This window comes from Leptidea sinapis, chromosome 8 (assembly GCF_905404315.1).
Source record: "Leptidea sinapis chromosome 8, ilLepSina1.1, whole genome shotgun sequence".
Taxonomy (NCBI): domain Eukaryota; kingdom Metazoa; phylum Arthropoda; class Insecta; order Lepidoptera; family Pieridae; genus Leptidea; species Leptidea sinapis.
The window spans coordinates 10,854,384-10,872,613 of NC_066272.1; the positions used below are offsets into that span (position 1 = coordinate 10,854,384).

The 18,230-nt window shown below is 35.6% G+C and overlaps 2 protein-coding genes across 6 annotated transcripts in view; both read left to right on the forward strand.

The window, feature by feature from the left end:
• LOC126965679 (rab-like protein 6) overlaps window positions 1-18,230 on the forward strand; it is a 339,766-nt gene that overhangs the window by 92,010 nt on the left and 229,526 nt on the right. The window lies entirely within an intron of this gene.
• The window catches only part of LOC126965665 (uncharacterized), a 105,466-nt gene that overhangs the window by 28,340 nt on the left and 58,896 nt on the right, over window positions 1-18,230 (forward strand). For 3 of the 5 annotated variants that reach the window (XM_050809374.1, XM_050809375.1, XM_050809377.1), the window contains exon 2: window positions 7,771-8,241. The exons of 1 other annotated variant lie outside the window; for it this stretch is intronic. In XM_050809374.1, the coding sequence (XP_050665331.1) occupies window positions 7,946-8,241 (296 nt within the window). In that variant the 5' untranslated portion in view covers window positions 7,771-7,945. The remainder of the gene's footprint in view (window positions 1-7,770; window positions 8,242-18,230) is intronic. One more of the 5 variants, XM_050809376.1, reaches the window with a different exon arrangement.

Below are 18,230 nucleotides of genomic sequence, written 5' to 3' on the forward strand. Positions count from 1 at the left end.
TTTTGGCGCTGTTGGCCGTGTAGCGAGAGTCTGGGGTACTAAAACTAGTGATGACAACCTTAGCAAACATCGATAGATGGTGGGAAACTATTTACAAAAAAATATTGTGTACTTTAATACGTTGATTATAGAAGTATAAATAACACGGAAAACGAACGAAATTAATTCAAAATGCAAATATATTTCAGAGTATTGTACGTTACTTGGTAGCCATTTGTATTATTCGTCAAAATTAGTTCTCTGGACGCTCGCGAGTGGCGTTTCAAATAGGCACAAAAAATTTGCTGTCAAACATATGGAACAGCCTGTCCAGTTGTATTTATACAGGTCAGTCAAACCAAACACACGGCTTGTTCAGATTGATGTTCCAATAAGTCTATTTAAACAGACCGAGTTTTATATCAAAAGCACCAGGTTAGTGAACGCAGTTTAATGTAATCGTCTCTTAAAATAATTTCGAAATCTTTGGTTTCTCAGCATATTTCACTCACAGTCTAATCCACGAGTGTAAATTATTCCATCGTCGCAGACCTTATGAATTGTATGAGTGTAACACAAACCCTAACCCATTTCGAATGTGTTCTTAATAATGGCTTGTTCGACCCGATACATTTTGTGGGTATAATGACTATAAGTGACTGTTAATTGGCTCACTGCTCGGTCCACTTAAATAACAAACCTCGTTGCTATATTGCGTGTTATAATCCCTCATTAAATCGAGTTTTACGTGAAATAGCCGAGTGCTTTCAAGTTTCGTTATATTTACTTTATTTTTGGAGGCGAAAATCGATCTCTGGTGAGAGGCGTTTTACAGAGTTTTCACCGTCGTAGTCCTCCAGGGATCTCTCTCTCTCACTCTTTGCATGAAGCTGCACCTCCAGCCTAAAATATATGTAACTTTAGGCTGGATTCTTTAAAAGTTTAATATATATTTATACTGTTGTTATCAAGTACTACAACTGATAAGCAATCTACGATTTCTTAACTATTATGTTCCATCAATTCCCACAGTACAAATGGGTCAATCTGGGGACTTCAGTATTTGTAAAGCTTTTAAATTAAAAACAGGAAAAAGTACATGTACGTCTCGCTACTAATTTACCAGTGGGAGGCTCCATTGCACATTAAGCCGGCTAGATTAGGGGTACCACAACGGCGCCTATTTCTGCCGTGAAGCAGTAATGCGAAAGCATTATTGTGTTTCGGTCTGAAGTGCGCCATAGCTAGTGAAATTACTGGGCAAATGGGACTTAACATCTTATGTCTCAAGGTGAAGAGCGCAATTGTACTGCCACTCAGAATATTTGGGTTTTCCAAGAATCCTGTGTATCAATTACCATCAGCTGAACGTCCTGCTCGTCTTGTCCCTTCTTTTCATAAAAAAAGAGAGTTACGTCCTGTGTATAAAGAAGCTTTAAGATTATGAGTACTTCACATACCAAAGGCGATGATATTAGAATATTTTTTTTTTTAATATAATAGGTAGAGACTCATTACACTGTAAAGTAACGGGTGTTGTAGGCGAGATATCCTTGATCTGTTAGCTTGTTAGCTAATACTTACGCAATATTATATTATCACTTGCCGTTTGCACAAAATAACACTCGACAGTTCTATTGATACATTTATGTTTAATATCACAATTATCTATAGCTAGAAGTAATAATTATATAGTAATACTAGCTGACCCGACAGAAGTTGTTCTGTACATCTATATAATAAAAAATGAATTGCTGTTCGTTAGTCTCGCTAAAACTCGAGAACGCCTGGACCGATTTGGCAAATTTAGGTCTCGAATTATTTGTGGAAGTCCAGAGAAGGTTTAAAAGGTGTATAAATAGGAAAATGCTGCTAAATTAAATAAAAATAACAAATTTGTTTTTCCTTTGATGTGTCCATACATAATTTCTATGAGAGAATTTATTGACGCACGGTTTGACAGTTCTGCTGTGAAACAATTTCATTACGACAGCAGGGTGCATATTTTACGAAGTAATTTTTGATGTTATGATTTATTATTGACAAAATCATATAAAAACATTATTTTATATATTATATACAGAACAACGTCTGTCGGGTCAGCTTGTAATAAATAAAATACTGTTTTTATGAAATTGTCAATAATATTTATACCATTAAGAATTATTTCGAAAAATATGCTCCCTGTTGTTATAATGAAATTGTTTCACAGCAGAACTGTCAAACCGTGTACGTCAATAAATTTTCTCATAAGAAATATTGGAAATAAAAATAATTATGGGTGCCAAATCGAAATAAAAAACTATTCTATCTTTCAAGTTGGAGTAAATTGCACCGCATGAAGTAATCCCCATTAAAATCCGTTCATTAGTTCATGGGTTCACTGGGAGCAAACTTCAGGAGAATGGATTTATATATAGTGGTAAAAAGATATAACAATTATCTATTACTAGAAGCAATAATTATATATGTAGTAATATTTACGATACAAAAAAAAAATTTTTTGGGAGGGGAAATTTTCTTAGATATGTAAGCCAATAAATTATTTATAGGTAAGGAGTTAGATAGCTTAAAAAAGTAAATATATTCTGTTATTCATTCTTATTTCTCGATAGCTCCAGTTATTATTTTACAAAAAAAAAATTTATTCAAAATATGAATATGAAATCGCGTATTATAGAATGTCGCCACTTATTCGAAAATGTATATCAGACCTGAGAAGTGTGGATGATGTGGATGATGCAGCTACTGTACTCAATAACTTTTGTATTAATTTACATTTACTTTTTTGACTTACTCGTGTAAGTTGTTGACTATTTGACGTTTGAGTATGTTTGTTGCATCACTTTACATAATATTATATTGTAATTGAAGTGATTTGTAAATCGATGAAAATGTAAATCTTGATATAAAAGAGTGGCAATGAGTTTCTTGCTACTTCTTCTCGTTAGCTCAACCCTTTACGAAGTTGCGGTAGATTCAATACGAAATATTTTTTTTTGACATTCATAATTATCATTTCCGTGACCTAAGTGAATGAACTGATTTTGATTTGATTTGTTTTGAAGAACGGGCGCAAAAACATTGAACATTAAAGATTGCTTAAACGAAGCAAGCAGCGTTTCATACAACTTATGTCGGAATAAAGCGCAACTACGACTAGTTAGATCTATAACAGTGCTTCTTTGCCAGAAGACCAATGCACGCCCCTGCTTTAAGCACACTTTTGCCGTTCCGCTATAAAACTACAAACGATATGTCCTTGTCCACTGTATAGAATTATTAACTGTTTAACCTGATTCCTGCCGCCGAATTCCACCTTCGCACGACACGCCACAAGTTAGGATATCATCTCCACCATCTGGATGTGTGGCGGTCTTCCACAGTGCGGTTTTCAAGGAGCTTTCTTCCACGTATTACAAAGCTGTGGAATGAGCTTCCTTGAACAGTGTTTCCGGGACGATACGACATGGGTACTTTCAAAAAAAGCGCGTACACCTTTCTTAAAGGCCGGCAACGCACATGTGATTCCTCTGGTGTTGCAAGAGATTGTGGGCGGCGGTGATCACTTAACAACAGTTGACCCGTACGCTCGTTTGTCCTCCTATTCCATAAAAAAAAATAGAATTATTAGTAAATAACATTGCAACACTCACGTCAAGGAGATACTGCGGTTCGTAAAGGCAGCAGAGCTTGAAGACGAGCTTTAAGTATGAGTGGCGAACACAATAGTTCAACTTTGGACGCGGTGCTAGTAGGAATCTTTAGGACTAGGAATTAGCCACCCTCTTCAAATAATACTAAATAACATTATCAAAAACATATTGAACTGCAGTATAATGTATGCGAACGTTGTAGTAGAGCCGAGCATGTTATTCCCTATTTAACGTATGTCGTGGGCGGTGATCAACTGTTCTGCTTCGTCTGGCATTACGTTGAGCGTCCAGCGCGCTGTTTGTCCGCCGCACTTATTGTATTAAAGTGTTTGATATGTCAGCGGGCTCCGCATCGTTCAACATGTTTACATCTCAGATTGTGCCATAAACTGTACTTAAACACTATCACACTGGACTGTTAGCTCACATCCCACGCAATGTCAGCACGTGTAGTTAATAAAAAATATGATGTCTAATTTCAAATTGGTCACCATGCAAAAATGCTGACGAAGCAGCATCAAGTGAAGAATAAGAGATACCTGGTTACTATAATTTATTTTAATATTGACACACTTTTACACAAATTATCTTGCCCCTAACTAGGCATATAGCCTGTACAATGGGTGCAAGACAACGATATATTTAATACAATATACTTACTTGAACATACATAAATACATATAAACATCCATGACTCGGAAACAAACATCCATATTCGTCATATAAATTGATTGCACCTACCGGGATTCGAACCCGGGACCTCAAACTTAGTAGTCAGGGTCACTAACCATACGAAACTATAATAAAACGACGGACGTGAAAACTCGTTAAAATCGAGGCTCCATTGGTTATTGACCCCATGCAGTAAATTTCATTCATGACTTATTAGCCCTATAATATGTTGAATTGTTATCAGGATACTCAAACATATTCGAACTATATCGTAGAGACCCCGTCACTAGTGCTAGTATCATTGGCAGGGGTGGGACAGACGCCTTAAAGTGACGTTTTCAGAAGACTGTAGTGCCATCTTTTAGTTGGCCCGAAAATGAAAGCTTTGTCAGCTGTCACTCGCTTTGAAACCTTTCAACTTTTCTTTATTTATGTCACTGCCCACTGGTCATAAAATGGCGGCTACTTCTAGCGTTTGCGGATGTATGTAGCTCTCGTGTTCCATTTTGCATATTTGCACTACTAAATCTATCCTTTATGTTCTATGTTGTGACAAAATTAAATAACTAACTGTACGCGTAATTTCAACATGGTAAAAAATTGCAATACCTACATTAAAAAGAGTTAGTTATTTAATTGCGTCACAACCTTAAATATGAATTTTGTAATTTGGAGTTTATATATAGTTATTTTCGGGGCCAATCTCCAGATGGCGCTAGTTTTCAAATAGACAGCTCATAATGCGTAGAGAGGGCTCTCTTTTCCCTATATATGATTATACTCTTTGACCTAATGACAGCAGGCTCCTCATACCTGCGACCAGCCGGGGTGAGCGCGCGCGCGGGGCTGTACGCTCATTGGTCAGTAACGATCACAACATATCGTAAACTATCGCTATTGGTTGAGTTTATGTGAGTTCTATTTTGCCTAATTTTATTATTATTTTATTTATTAAAAATGTATTAACTTGTAGTACAGATTATAATGTTATTCTTTTTAGTAACTCCATCATTTTGTTAAATTTCATTATGCCAGCTTTGGCAGCCCTCGGTGCGTGCAATGTTTTATAAATGGGTTCGATGTTTTTTTTATCGTATTAATATATAATTGTAAATATAAGCTAATTATAATGAAGTAGATATTATTCATAAGAAGGCGTTAATGATCAATGCTCTTTTTGGTGTGTAGATTTCTTATTGCGGTCAAAAAACAAGATTCGATAGCGAGATAAGCAAACAAGCCAATGATCTAAGTCGTAGGAGGCTGATGATGTCAGCGGCACCCCGCCCCGCACCTCACCGCATCGCTCCGGCTGACCAGAGACCATAGTCTTACAGCCTTCCGCACTACAATTTATATAATACTAGCTGACCCGACAGACGTTGTTCTGTATATAATAAATAAAACAATGTTTTTATATGAATTTGTCAATAATATATCATAACATCAAAAATTACTTCGTAAAATATGCACCCTGCTGTCGTAATGAAATTGTTTCACAGCAGAACTGTCAAACCGTGCGTCAATAAATTCTCTCATAGAAATTATGTATAGACACATCAAAAGAAAAACAAATTTGTTGTTTTTATTTAATTTAGCAGCGTTTTCCTATTTATTCACCTCTTAAACCTTCTCTGGACTTCCACAATTAATTCAAGACCAAAATTAGCCAAATCGGTCCAGCCGTTCTCGAGTTTTAGCGAGACTAACGAACAGCAATTAATTTTTATATATATATATATATAATCCTAATCTTTATATATATAATTCTTGTGTGCGTGTGTATGTCACTGAACTCGTCCTAGACGGCTGGACCGATTTTATTGAAACTTTCTGTGTGTCTTCAGGTGGATTCGAGAATGGTTTAGATTCACAATTGAACTACCTCCTGAACGGCTGGACCGATTTTGATGAGATTTTTGTGTGTTCCAGTGAATTTGAGATTGATGTGTGTCTTCGGGTGGATTCAAGAATGGTTTACATTCACAATTGAACTACCTCCAAAACGGCTAGACCGATTTTGATGATATTTTTGTGTGTTCCAGTGTATTTGAGATTGGTTTAGATTCTCAATTCCGTCCATATAGTGTATTTTAGTGGACTCCTCCTAAAGGCTGGACCGATTTTTCATATTTAAGACGTGTGTCCGAAATTTCCGACAGGACAACGTCTGTTGGGTCCACTAGTATTATATATAATACCAGTGCCCCTATATTTGTTTCCAGTGAACTCTTAAACTAAAAGATTTAAATGGGGTTTACTTCATGGATTACTAATCTCTTGTATTGATATTGATATTATTGTAACTAATGATTTCGTAATCTATTTTGTAAAATTTGCACGTCATAAATGTGGCAAACATGTACTTTATAATATTTGTGTAACATCAATCTAACATGTTTATGCAAATAAAAACTTTGACTTGACTTGGAGTGTTATAGTCTAGCAACGCTCCTGTGATTGCCCTGGTGATACGAGAGAATGTGGGCGGCGGTGATCACTTAACACCACCTCCATTCTTCTTCCTTTCCATAAAATAAATGATGAAACGACGGAAAAGTAGAAAGGTTCTTGGATTCGCTAGTTCTACGTAATATAGCACTAGTGTTAAAGTTAATTTACTACCTACAGGTGGCAGTCTACAGATTGCATATACGATGCAAGCAGCGTTTCCTACAACTTATGTCGTACTGTTGGACTAAAGCGCAACTACGACTATTTAGATCTACAGTGCCTACCTTGCTAGAAAACTAATGTAAGGCTCCTGGATATAATACAATTATCACATGTTACACTTCTCAGAAATCCTGACTCAAGTTATGGACATTAAGTTACTTATTACTAATAAAAAAATCGTCGGTGACGCAATAGATTGTACCGTTGACTCGATAATATAACGTCTAGATAGAGTCGGGCCAGGAATGTTGGTGTAGTGTGCGTGACAAGCTACGTCTTACACTCGCGATTTGTGTGACACTTTGTGTCAGTGTGCATGAATTGCTCATAATAGAGGTTAGTACGAAAGTCGACATTTTCACAGCTGTCATAGTCTATCTAGATATATAAATGATTTGAGCGTTGAGTCTCACCACGGAATCCCCCGTTCGATCCCCGCACATACCAACGTGTTTTCGGTTTTCAAATGTATGTTTTTTGACGTTTTATAATGTCGGCAACGCTCTTGTGATTCCTCTGGTGTTATAAGAGAGTATAACCATACCGTATGGATGCTCGTATGTCGTTCTGTTCCATGAAAAAAAGAAAGTGTATCAATGTAGAAATCCTACTGGTGGATTAGAGGAAGTAGCGTTTGCCGAAGACATAGCGGTTAATAAATAAAATTATGAATTGAACGAAATTATTCGCTACTTTTTTTGGATAATTTTTTAACGATGTTTTAATTTTAGTTATAACGATGAATAGAGTTTTAACCACCTGATCAATGTATATGTGCTATTCGTAGGTAGCGATAGAATGTGTTCTAGTTATAAAAAAATGATTGAGAAAACTGTGCAAGTGAACAAAAGTACGTGATAGTGAACAACAATGACAAAATAATAAGTGGCTAAACAGTGCAGTGGGTAAATAAAACCATGGATTCAAAGTAGATATTTAAGTTGAACACTTAAACAGTGAAAATGGAGGGTGCCTTACTGAGCACCCAAAGTAATAACAGATTCCGTACTCACCTGAAGAATGCAGCATCAGCTCTATGCGCCAGGACGTTGCCAAAGTCCAGATGCAGTGAATCACCAGCGAGCACTGCTAGGCATCACACCTATCCTCGGGCTACTCCGCCTAGGAGGGCACCGATCACTTGCCGGGTGGAGCCGCTATTTAGCGACCTGCCGCAAAAGTCGGTCGAGCCGAGCGCTGATGAATCGTCATCGAATAAGCCGAACGGAATCGTCAAGTTGCAAGGATCTATAGCAAGGTAACACTTCATTGATAAATGCTCTGGTAATCAAAAGGTGACCCTTATTATTCGACAAATTACTTTAAATTCGACGACCTGTATAGCCGAGTGGTTAGCGATCCTACCTACTACGCTAGAGGTCCCGGGTTCGAATCCTGGTATGTGCAAGCATTTATATGATGAATATGGATGTTTGTTTCGGAGTCATGGATGTTTAAATGTATTTATGTATGTATTTATGTATGTTTAAGTAAGTATATTGTATTAAATATATCATTGTCTTGTAACCCATAACACAGGCTATAGATGCTTAACTTGGGGCTAGATAATTTGTGTAAAAAGTGTGTAAATATATAATATTATTATAATTGCGTTCGAATTACACTATGACTGTGTTATTAATAAACGCAGTGTAAAGTTTAACGGCCTTACAAATAAACTTGATATAAACTTATACCTGAGAATAAACCAAGAATATGTAAAATGTTGACTACTGTCAGTACGATGATAATTCTGAAGATACCGAATGTCTTGTAGCCTTGCAAATTAACGCGGGAAATCGTTTTCAAATCATACCTCCGAATAAATCAATCATAATCAACATGTATATTTGTATACATTATTGCATTTTCTTTGTTTATTCTAAGGTATAACTTTGTGCCAATTTTATTTGTAGGGCCGTAAAACTTTTACGAAATTGGCGTAAACTTATAACTAAGCATAAACAAAGAATATGTAAAATGTTTACAAATAGACAGTTTGCTTACGAATGGCTTATTCGGACGAATACCTTTTATTTGCAAGGCAGCTTGTCATTCGGAAAACTTCAGAATTATCATTGTATTGACAGTGTTGTCAACGATATTGCAAACATTTTGCATAACTTTATACCAAGTTTATTTGTAAGGCCGTTAGTCTCATCTTACCTTTGTCACTACAGAATTACATAACAGGGAGGACTAATTTTAAAGTTGTAGTAACTTTACACTTTGTTTATTATAAGAGAGTGAGTGTGGTTCCCGCCAATCGTCTTTCAATAGCTAAGTACTTGTTGCTTGAATGGACTTATATATATTTGTTGGCATTTTTAAAAGCTAACTAAATGGTTGTGCAATACAAGCCAAAACGGGAAGAATCAGGATATAATAATTCAGTGTAGGAGAAGCAGATTTGATATATTCGCAAGCTCTGTAAGGGTTTAATTGTTTTAGTCATGCTTTACTTTGTACATCCAATCAATGTTATTCGGGTGTCATGTCTGTAAATAACATATTATCTGCAATATATAAGATCCTACCTATTAAGCTAGAGGTCCCCCGGGTTCGAATCCAGGTGTTTGTTTCCGAGTCATGGATGTTTAAATGTATTTATGTATGTTTATATGAATAAATGTATGTTTAAGTAAGTATATTGTATTAAATATATCATTGTCTTGTAACCCATAACACAGGCTATAGATGCTTAACTTGGGGCAAGATAATTTGTGTAAAAAGTGTGTCTATATTATATTTTATGATAGTATTGTTGATATGGATTTGTTCTACATCTCCACTCCGAAGTTCCGACAGTCTAGATAGAGTTTCGGTCATAGTTAAACACAACTTCGCTTGATTTTAGAGGAAATCATTAAAATGGGAACAACTTTATTCTGTTGCTATTATATTTCAGCCATGTTGTGATTTATGGTATGGTATTGTATCTTGTACTGCATACTTTTCACTTGTACTCTTACCCCCTTATTCATAATAGTCTGCTAACTTAAAGCATTGCTAATTCTCACTCTGTCTTCTTCTATTGACCTAAGTCAGAATGAGAAAAAACACTCCTAAACGGCTCCTAAGGTTAGTGTTTAGTGCGTGCAAATATTAAACTATATCGAATCAACTAGCTATCTAACGAAACTCACTATTTACTTTTGTAGCAACTAAGGTATAACCGATGCTTGAAAACAGAAAAAAAAATTAACGAGACTAAATGATTTAATACATCGAGAACTTTTCATTCAGTTACGTTCTACCTTTAACGTACATTGTGCAGTTTTTATTAAGCTATTGCATAGCTTTTATCGCGGGCCTTGAGTGTGGAGACCGAATCCAGAAATTCCGTAACGAAAATAACCTAACACTTACTTACTAGATGTATATAGATATTTCGCAAAGATTATACAGTTGTCGTGGAACAGTGGTTATCACGTATGCTTTTTGTGCAGAAGGTCCCAGGTTCGAGCCTGGGGTATGTCTTGATTTTTTTTTAAATTCTTTATTTTTTTATCACGTTTTTTTAATTTTTATTATTATGACAAGCATTTTTATTTAGTTTCACCTGTCCCGTTGTCTGTCTGTAATCAAATCTTGCAACTTGAATTTTATTCACTACCCGTTTTCTTTTTTTTAAGTTAATTTTATCAAAATAAAAATACTGCATAAATAAAATAAATAAATAATTATAATTGCATAAGTTGATAAAAAATGCTATGCAATAGCTTTACCGCGGCAGCCCCCGAGTGCCACACGTCTTTTTTATTGAGTTTATTATAAAAGTTTTGTTAAATAGACCAGTTTTAAAACCGTTTTCCTATCATGTTTGTATGATCACAGTTTCAACACCGCATCGCGTAGGTCGCTACGTTCGTCACGTTTCTGCTCTTTGGTACTTAACCATCGTACGTATCCAAAAGCTCCCATAGCGCCTACACTACGAACGAACACGGACGAGTAAAAAAATAAGGACTCCATGTCGCCTTACATAACAGTGAGGCACCAAAACAAGCCGGTAAACGTGTAAATACATAGCCCCACGCATACATTTACACTAATACAAGCCGATCGGCCGCCATTATGAGATTTGCCATCGTCTGTGACAGATCAGTTTGCGTCGCAATAAAATATTTTAAAAATGAATACAAAAACAGTAATACATATAGTAAAAGTATTTTTGGATATATGATTATTTAAGGGAGAAAAAATTGTGTAACTGGTACACCCCGTAACCGCACACACACTAGCATAAAGTTGCTTCACTTGGTAATATCACGCCGCGGAGTCCTTCTTTTTTTACTAGTCCGTGCGAACGAAATGATAGACACAAACCGATTCAATCGAATAATAAGCGTAAAATTTAAAACCGGTTGCAAATTTTGCTTATAACAACGTAACAAATTTTCTTTGTAGGTGCTAGAGGTCGCCCGTAACTCGTGTTTCATTCGCAGTTTATAAAAAATTAAGATATAATTTAAGAGGTGTTTGTTAGGCAATTGCAGAGATGAGTTCTAAATAATCGTCAATACATAATTTTGATAGTGTTACAAATAACTATTTTTTTTTAATGAAGATAAGGGCAAAACGAGCAAGACGTTCAGCTGGTGGAAATTGATACGCCCTGCCCATTACATTGCAGTGCCGCTCAGGATTCTAGAAACCCCCAAAAATTCTGAGCGGCACTACAGCTGCGCTCGTCACCTAGAGACAAGATGTTAAGTCTCATTTGCCCAGTAATTTCACTAGCTACGGCGCCCTTCAGACCGAAACACATTACTGCTTCACGGCAGAAATAGGCGCCGTTGTGGTAACCCATAATCTAGCCGGCATCCTGTGCAAAGGAGCCTCCCACTGGTAACTTAATTGGTAATTTGTGTTATCCACATAATAATGTTATTGGTTTTAGCATTCAGCTCTTGTTCTCGATGTAAATTGTCACACTACGCCATGCGAGTATGTGTGACAGAGAACCATAGTTTTCGCATTATGGTATATTCACGTACAGGTGGTATAATGTGTAGTGATCACTGACTTCTAGTATATACCACTGGTGTCAAAGTGCTTTTGTGCCTGTTTGATATTCGCCATTTTGGCGCTGTTGGCCGTGTAGCGAGAGTCTGCGGTACTAAAACTAGTGATGACAACCTCAGCAAACATCGATAGATGGTGGGAAACTGTTTACGAAAAAGAATGTGTACTTTATTACATTGATTATTGAAGTATAATAACATGGAAAACGAACGAAATTTATTCAAAATGCAAAAATACTTCAGAGTATTGTACGTTCCTTCGCAGCCAGCCATTTGTATTATACGTCAATTTATACCACGAGCACTTAACTCCTATAGTAAAGATTTTTCTGATATGGATGTTTTTGGGTTACCTTATAAAGAATTTAGAAAGTAATTAATTCTCAAACTTATGTAATCTTGTTACGAATAGAGAATAAAATATAGTTATTGTTAGTTAATTAATAAAATATAGTTAAGCTATTGCATTGTACACGTTTTTTGTAATTGTTAACTCTTGATGTTTATGTTTAGCACTATAAGTCTTCTCTTCAGTAATTATGTAACATTAAATTTGTAATTTTGTGACTGTTTGATGCCAAAATAAAATAAAATAAATATTAGTCCTCTGGACGCTCGCGAGTGCCGCTTCAAATAGGCACAAAAAATTTGCTGTCAAACATATAGAACTGCCTGTCCAGTGGTATTTATACAGGGCAGTGGTAGTGATGTATTGTTAAATGTGACGGGCGGTGATGGCTGCGACAATAGATGACGGGTCAAGGGATGGTCAACAACATCCACGTGCTCGTGACGTCATGCTTCCTTGTTGACAGCACGCGGCTCGCATGGATGATCGAGAGAAGTTTATATATTAACCACGGACTAGTAAAAGTTTAAATAAAATATATTTTTTTACACTATTTTCAATTTAAATTTATTTTCTATTTTTTTTAGTTGAATTTTATGTAAAGCGTGCTTTTTAGTTTTTTTTAACTATTATTTATTTTTCATTTTTTAGTCAAATTAGTGTAATGTCATCGGTCCTCAATAAATCTAAAAAGTTTGAACGTAATCTAGCCGTTTAAAGTGGGTCAAAATCGCGCCCAAAGAAGTCGGTTACAAACATACAGGTGAAGCTAATATAAAGCGTATAAAAAAGGAGGACCCCGCGCCGTGATATTAGCAAGTGAAGCACCTTTATGCTAGTGTGTGTGCAGTTACGGGGTATACCAGTTACACAATTTTTCTCCCTTAAATAATCATATATCCACAAATACTTTTATATTATTGTTTTTACACTTTTTCACAACGCACGACGGCATTTTAACAACGTTTTATTGCGATGCAAACTGATCTGTCACAGACGATGGCAAATCTTATTATGGCGGCCGGTCGGCTTGAAAGATATACTAGGATACTTTAACTTAATATGTACATCCGAACGTTACAACTGCTCCCATTCAAGCACAACCTATCGATATTCGCGGTGTACAAGGAGTGTAGAAGTATATCTACCTTAATGTTACTTAATGTATATGACTCGGATCAAACGACCTGTGGCCGACCAAAGAAACACTTTTACAAGTGGGAGGTTCCTTTGCACAGGAAGCCGGCTAGATTATGGGTACCACAACGGCGCCTATTTCTGCCGTGAAGAAGTTATGTGTAAACATTACAGTGTTTCGGTCTGAAGGTCGCCGTAGCTGTACTGTACTGCGTAATGTAGTACTGAAATTACTGGGCAAATGAGACTTAACATCTTATGTCTCACGGTGACTAGCGCAATTGTAGTTGCTGAAGTTGTTGAAGAATGCTGAGTGGTACTGCATTGTAATGGGTAGGGCGTATCAATTACCATCAGCTAAACTTCCTGCTCATCTCGTCCCTTTTTTTCATAAAAACAACATTGATATAACATAAGTTCTGTGATCGTCAGTTAAACATATCCACGTGAGTATAGTACTGTGTTTTGATGACATCATCCGCATCAAAGTTTAAATATTGCGTAATGTGTATTGTTAAATGTAACGTCAAAGGTTACAATTGTTTGACCAATTGCTTAATTTAATTATTGTCAAAGTCAAAATATCTTTATTAATTGAAATCATATTTGGTCATTTTGAATCGTCAATTTAAGGTTTCTTATAATAATAAGAGCTACATATCTAATCTCTAGAAAATAATTGTAATACACATTTTGTTTTATTAAGACAGAGTTAGAGCATGTTCATTCCCAAGCATTTTTATCATCTAAGTAATCCCTTATTTTGTAGTAAGCTTTTTTTATAAAGTTTCCCTTTAATTGAATTTTTAAATTTGTTTAATATCACTTGGGAGTTTGTAATAAAAGCGTATACATTGCCCTTTAAATGATTTATCAACTTTATGGAGCCTGGTTGAGGTAAGAGCAAGCTTATCTTTATTCCTAGTATCGCCTGTATGCATCGGGAGCATTGCTCGTGTGTCTCACTCACTTTAAGACTCCTGTGTACTTGACAGGAGTTGTTACAACGGGCCCTGGGCCCCGACATTCTACACTGTCAGTAGAAAGATCGCCTTTGAATTTAATATAAATAAACCGTAATCTAATATATAAATAAATACATTCTCTCGCGGTGTTTGTAGTTAAACTCCTTCGAAACGGCTTGACCGATTCTCATTAAATTTTGAGTGCATATTGGGTAGGTCTGAGAATCGGACATCTATTTTTCATCCCCCTAAATGTAAGGGTCCACACGAAATTTTTTTTTAAATTTTTTTGATTATGTGTCAGATCTGAAGTACATACAACTTCAAGGGTATTTTGAAATATAATGAAAATGGTCTTTGTTTGAGACTCTAGCGCCTAAACCACTGATCGTATAGACATAAAACTACCACCATTCGATGCGAAATTTATCCTAAATGGTTTGTGGCTACTTATTTTTATTGTATTTGTAATGAAATGAATAAAATTTAGTTTAATTCCTTTTAAAATTCGCCTGGCGAAGCGGGCGGGAGCGGAGCGGAGCGAATAAAAAACTCAGTGAACTTTATATCGCTAACTCTCCATATAAAAAAATATATTCTACATTTTGCAGAGTGTTTTATGTCTTAATCTCATGTCATACAAGAACATACGGTCAATATTTCATTTTTAATGGCCAATGGTACGGGTGCTAGGGAGTTGTTCCAAAATGAGCCGTGTCATTGTACGTTTACTAGATATAGGATCAGATTAAGAAAAAATTATAAAACACTAGCTGACCCAGCAAACGTTGTATTGCCGATATTAAAATCGCGATACAAATGTAACTGTTGATCGTAGATGGGTGAAAATTTGAAGTTGTATATATTTTTTAATGCTGACTCATAATCAAATAAATTAAAAAAAAATGTGTGGACCACCCTTAACATTTAGGGGGATGAAAAGTAGATGTTGTCCGATTCTCAGACCTACCCAATATGCAATCAAAATTTTAATGAGAATCGGTCAAGCCGTTTCGGAGGAGTTCAGTCCCGCACGCCGTGACACGAGAATTTTATATATTAAATAATAATTTTTGTACTTACTCATACGCGTGAAGTCATCGATAATAACTCAACTTCCTTTCGAACGTAGCTAACATGTTATTAGAATTACATTAGTCAGCTCTAAGACATGCAACCGCTGTTTCTTATCACTTACGCCGTCCCTTTGAGTTCTATTGCCAATCATTGTATTACGTGGGCCATACTAAGGCTTGGTTGCATTATATTAGCTGTTAAGGTTTAATTCAAATTTAACGTTAACATGAATAATAATAATATTGACACACATTTTACACAAATTATCTTGCCCCAAGTTAAGCATATATAGCCTGTATTATGGGTTACAAGACAACGATATATTTAATACAATATACTTACTTAAACATACATAAATTCATATAAACATCCATGACTCGGAAACAAACATCCATATTCATCATAATATAAATGCTTGCACGTACCGGGATTCGAACACGGGACCTCTAGCTTAGTAGGTAGGATCGCTAACCACTCGGCTATACAGGTCGTCATGAATAAATGTGTTGTGCATATTCCTTGGCATAGTTAAAGTTTAAAAGTGTAATATCAAGTCGGTATCGAATCTGAAAATTTTTTTTGGTCGCTATTTAGCTTTTTAACATAAACAATAGCTTTATCTGGCACAGATTGGACCGTTACGGTTAACAGTTAAATTTATGACATCATCAAATTTTCAAATGTTGCAACTCGTTCTTTGCTTAACCGATGCTTTAACATGTTTGGTATTGCCAAAGTTTGTGCAACCCGGCCTTAAAGTTTCTAAACTGGACAAAGTCGCGGGTAGAATGTAGTCATGATATGTATACCTATAGCTTATCTTTTAACCAATCTTATGATCTAACTACACACATCAAGATTGTTCAAGCCGATCTTGAGCTATTAAAGGACGCAGACAAACATACAGATAAAAATTTCAAAATTTTTCGGAACATTAGTGTGAGTCAATCATAAAACATTTATTTATACAAAACTAGCTGCCCCGACAGACGTTGTTCTGTAGATAATAAAAAAAATACTGTTTCATAGGAATTTGCCAATAATATTTCAAAACATCAAGAATTATTTCATAAAAATTTGATCCCTGTATTTATAATGAAATTGTTTCACAGCGGAGCTGTCAAACCGTGCGTCACTAAATGCTCTCATAGAAAATATGTCCATACAAAACAAATATTGAAAATAAAAATAATTATGGGTTTTAAATCGAAATAAAAACTATCCTATCTCTCAAGTTGGACCAAACTGCACTGCAAGAAGTAATCCCCATTAAAATCCGTTCATTAGTTTAGTCGTCCATCGCGGACAAACAACGTGTCACGTAACTTATTAAGATTTTACAACAAAATTCTGTAACAGATTTATAAAGTAGTATAGGCATGTATTTCTATGAGATAATTTTTGACGCACGGTTTGACAGTTCTGTCTGCTGTCTTGATTTGAGATCTGTCTAAGTCTCTATCTGTCTTTCAATATGAAACAGGTGAAGGCACACAAAACGCAACGAGTAAGTGCTTAGACTTATCAGTAATTTCTTACAACAGTCAATTTTGCAAATCGGAAATGTCCCGCTTAGAAAAACGTTCTAGCAAACTACTTTGATAATAACTTTTGATCTTATGAAATATCATTGACAAATTCATAAGAAACAGTATTTTATTTATTAAGTACTACAACGTGTATCGGGTCAGCTAGTTATATACATTCCTATATGATATTTACTAAGTACATAATATTACATAGTTAATATAGCAGTGCCTAATGAGCTTTACTTAGCTATATCAGAGCATAGGCGAGCACAGAGCGGCCATGACATCACGTGTTGAAACAAACATGACCTCAGACATTTTGTAAAAGATTAAATAAAATAAGCCGTTATCGACGCGGAACTCAAATACCGACTCTATTGCTGCAAAGCGATGTGCTTTTAAAATACTTGTCGTACAGTTACTTGTTACTAACCTACATTTTAAAATACAGCTAGTTAACTAATAGGCTTGACAGGAACTTTCTTTAACGAACAATTGAAGTACCACAAGACATTTAAAATATCTTGTAGAAAAGCGCGTATAGCGAAAACGGTTTAAGAGACCGCGGTCGTCTTAATCACCTACCATCGAGATGCTCGACAATTCCTTTGTCTCAGCTTCCCGACAATTCATTTATCTTACTCTCCAAATCTCGCTTGTGTCCACCTTTCTCAAAATCAAATGCGACTGTTCGAAGTAAATCTATAGAACAGCATTATATTACAAATATTGCTTAGTAGATAATATTAATTACTTATAACCATGTCTTGCCTTTAGTAAGGCAATACGCGAGTAACCATTGATCGGTCCGGTCCTAGTTACCATAAACCATTTGTATATAACCATTACAGGACTGGTCCGAGTAACCATTTTAACCAATTAATAGTAGAGATCCGCGTATTCACAAGTAGAACCAATAATTATAGTTATTTAGCAAGTGTCATAGATTAATTTAGTATCTTAAGTAAATAAATACTTTTACCATAAAACCTATATAGATATCTACCCCTGAGTGCACCTCATTTCATGGTCCTTCGAGCCGGATCGGACGACGTAATTAATGAATAGAAGTCGAAATCTTTTTCGGTATTAAATGATTAACTTACTTCATAACATTGTGAAGCAAGTCACAAACTTATTTTTTTTATGGAAAAGGAGGACAA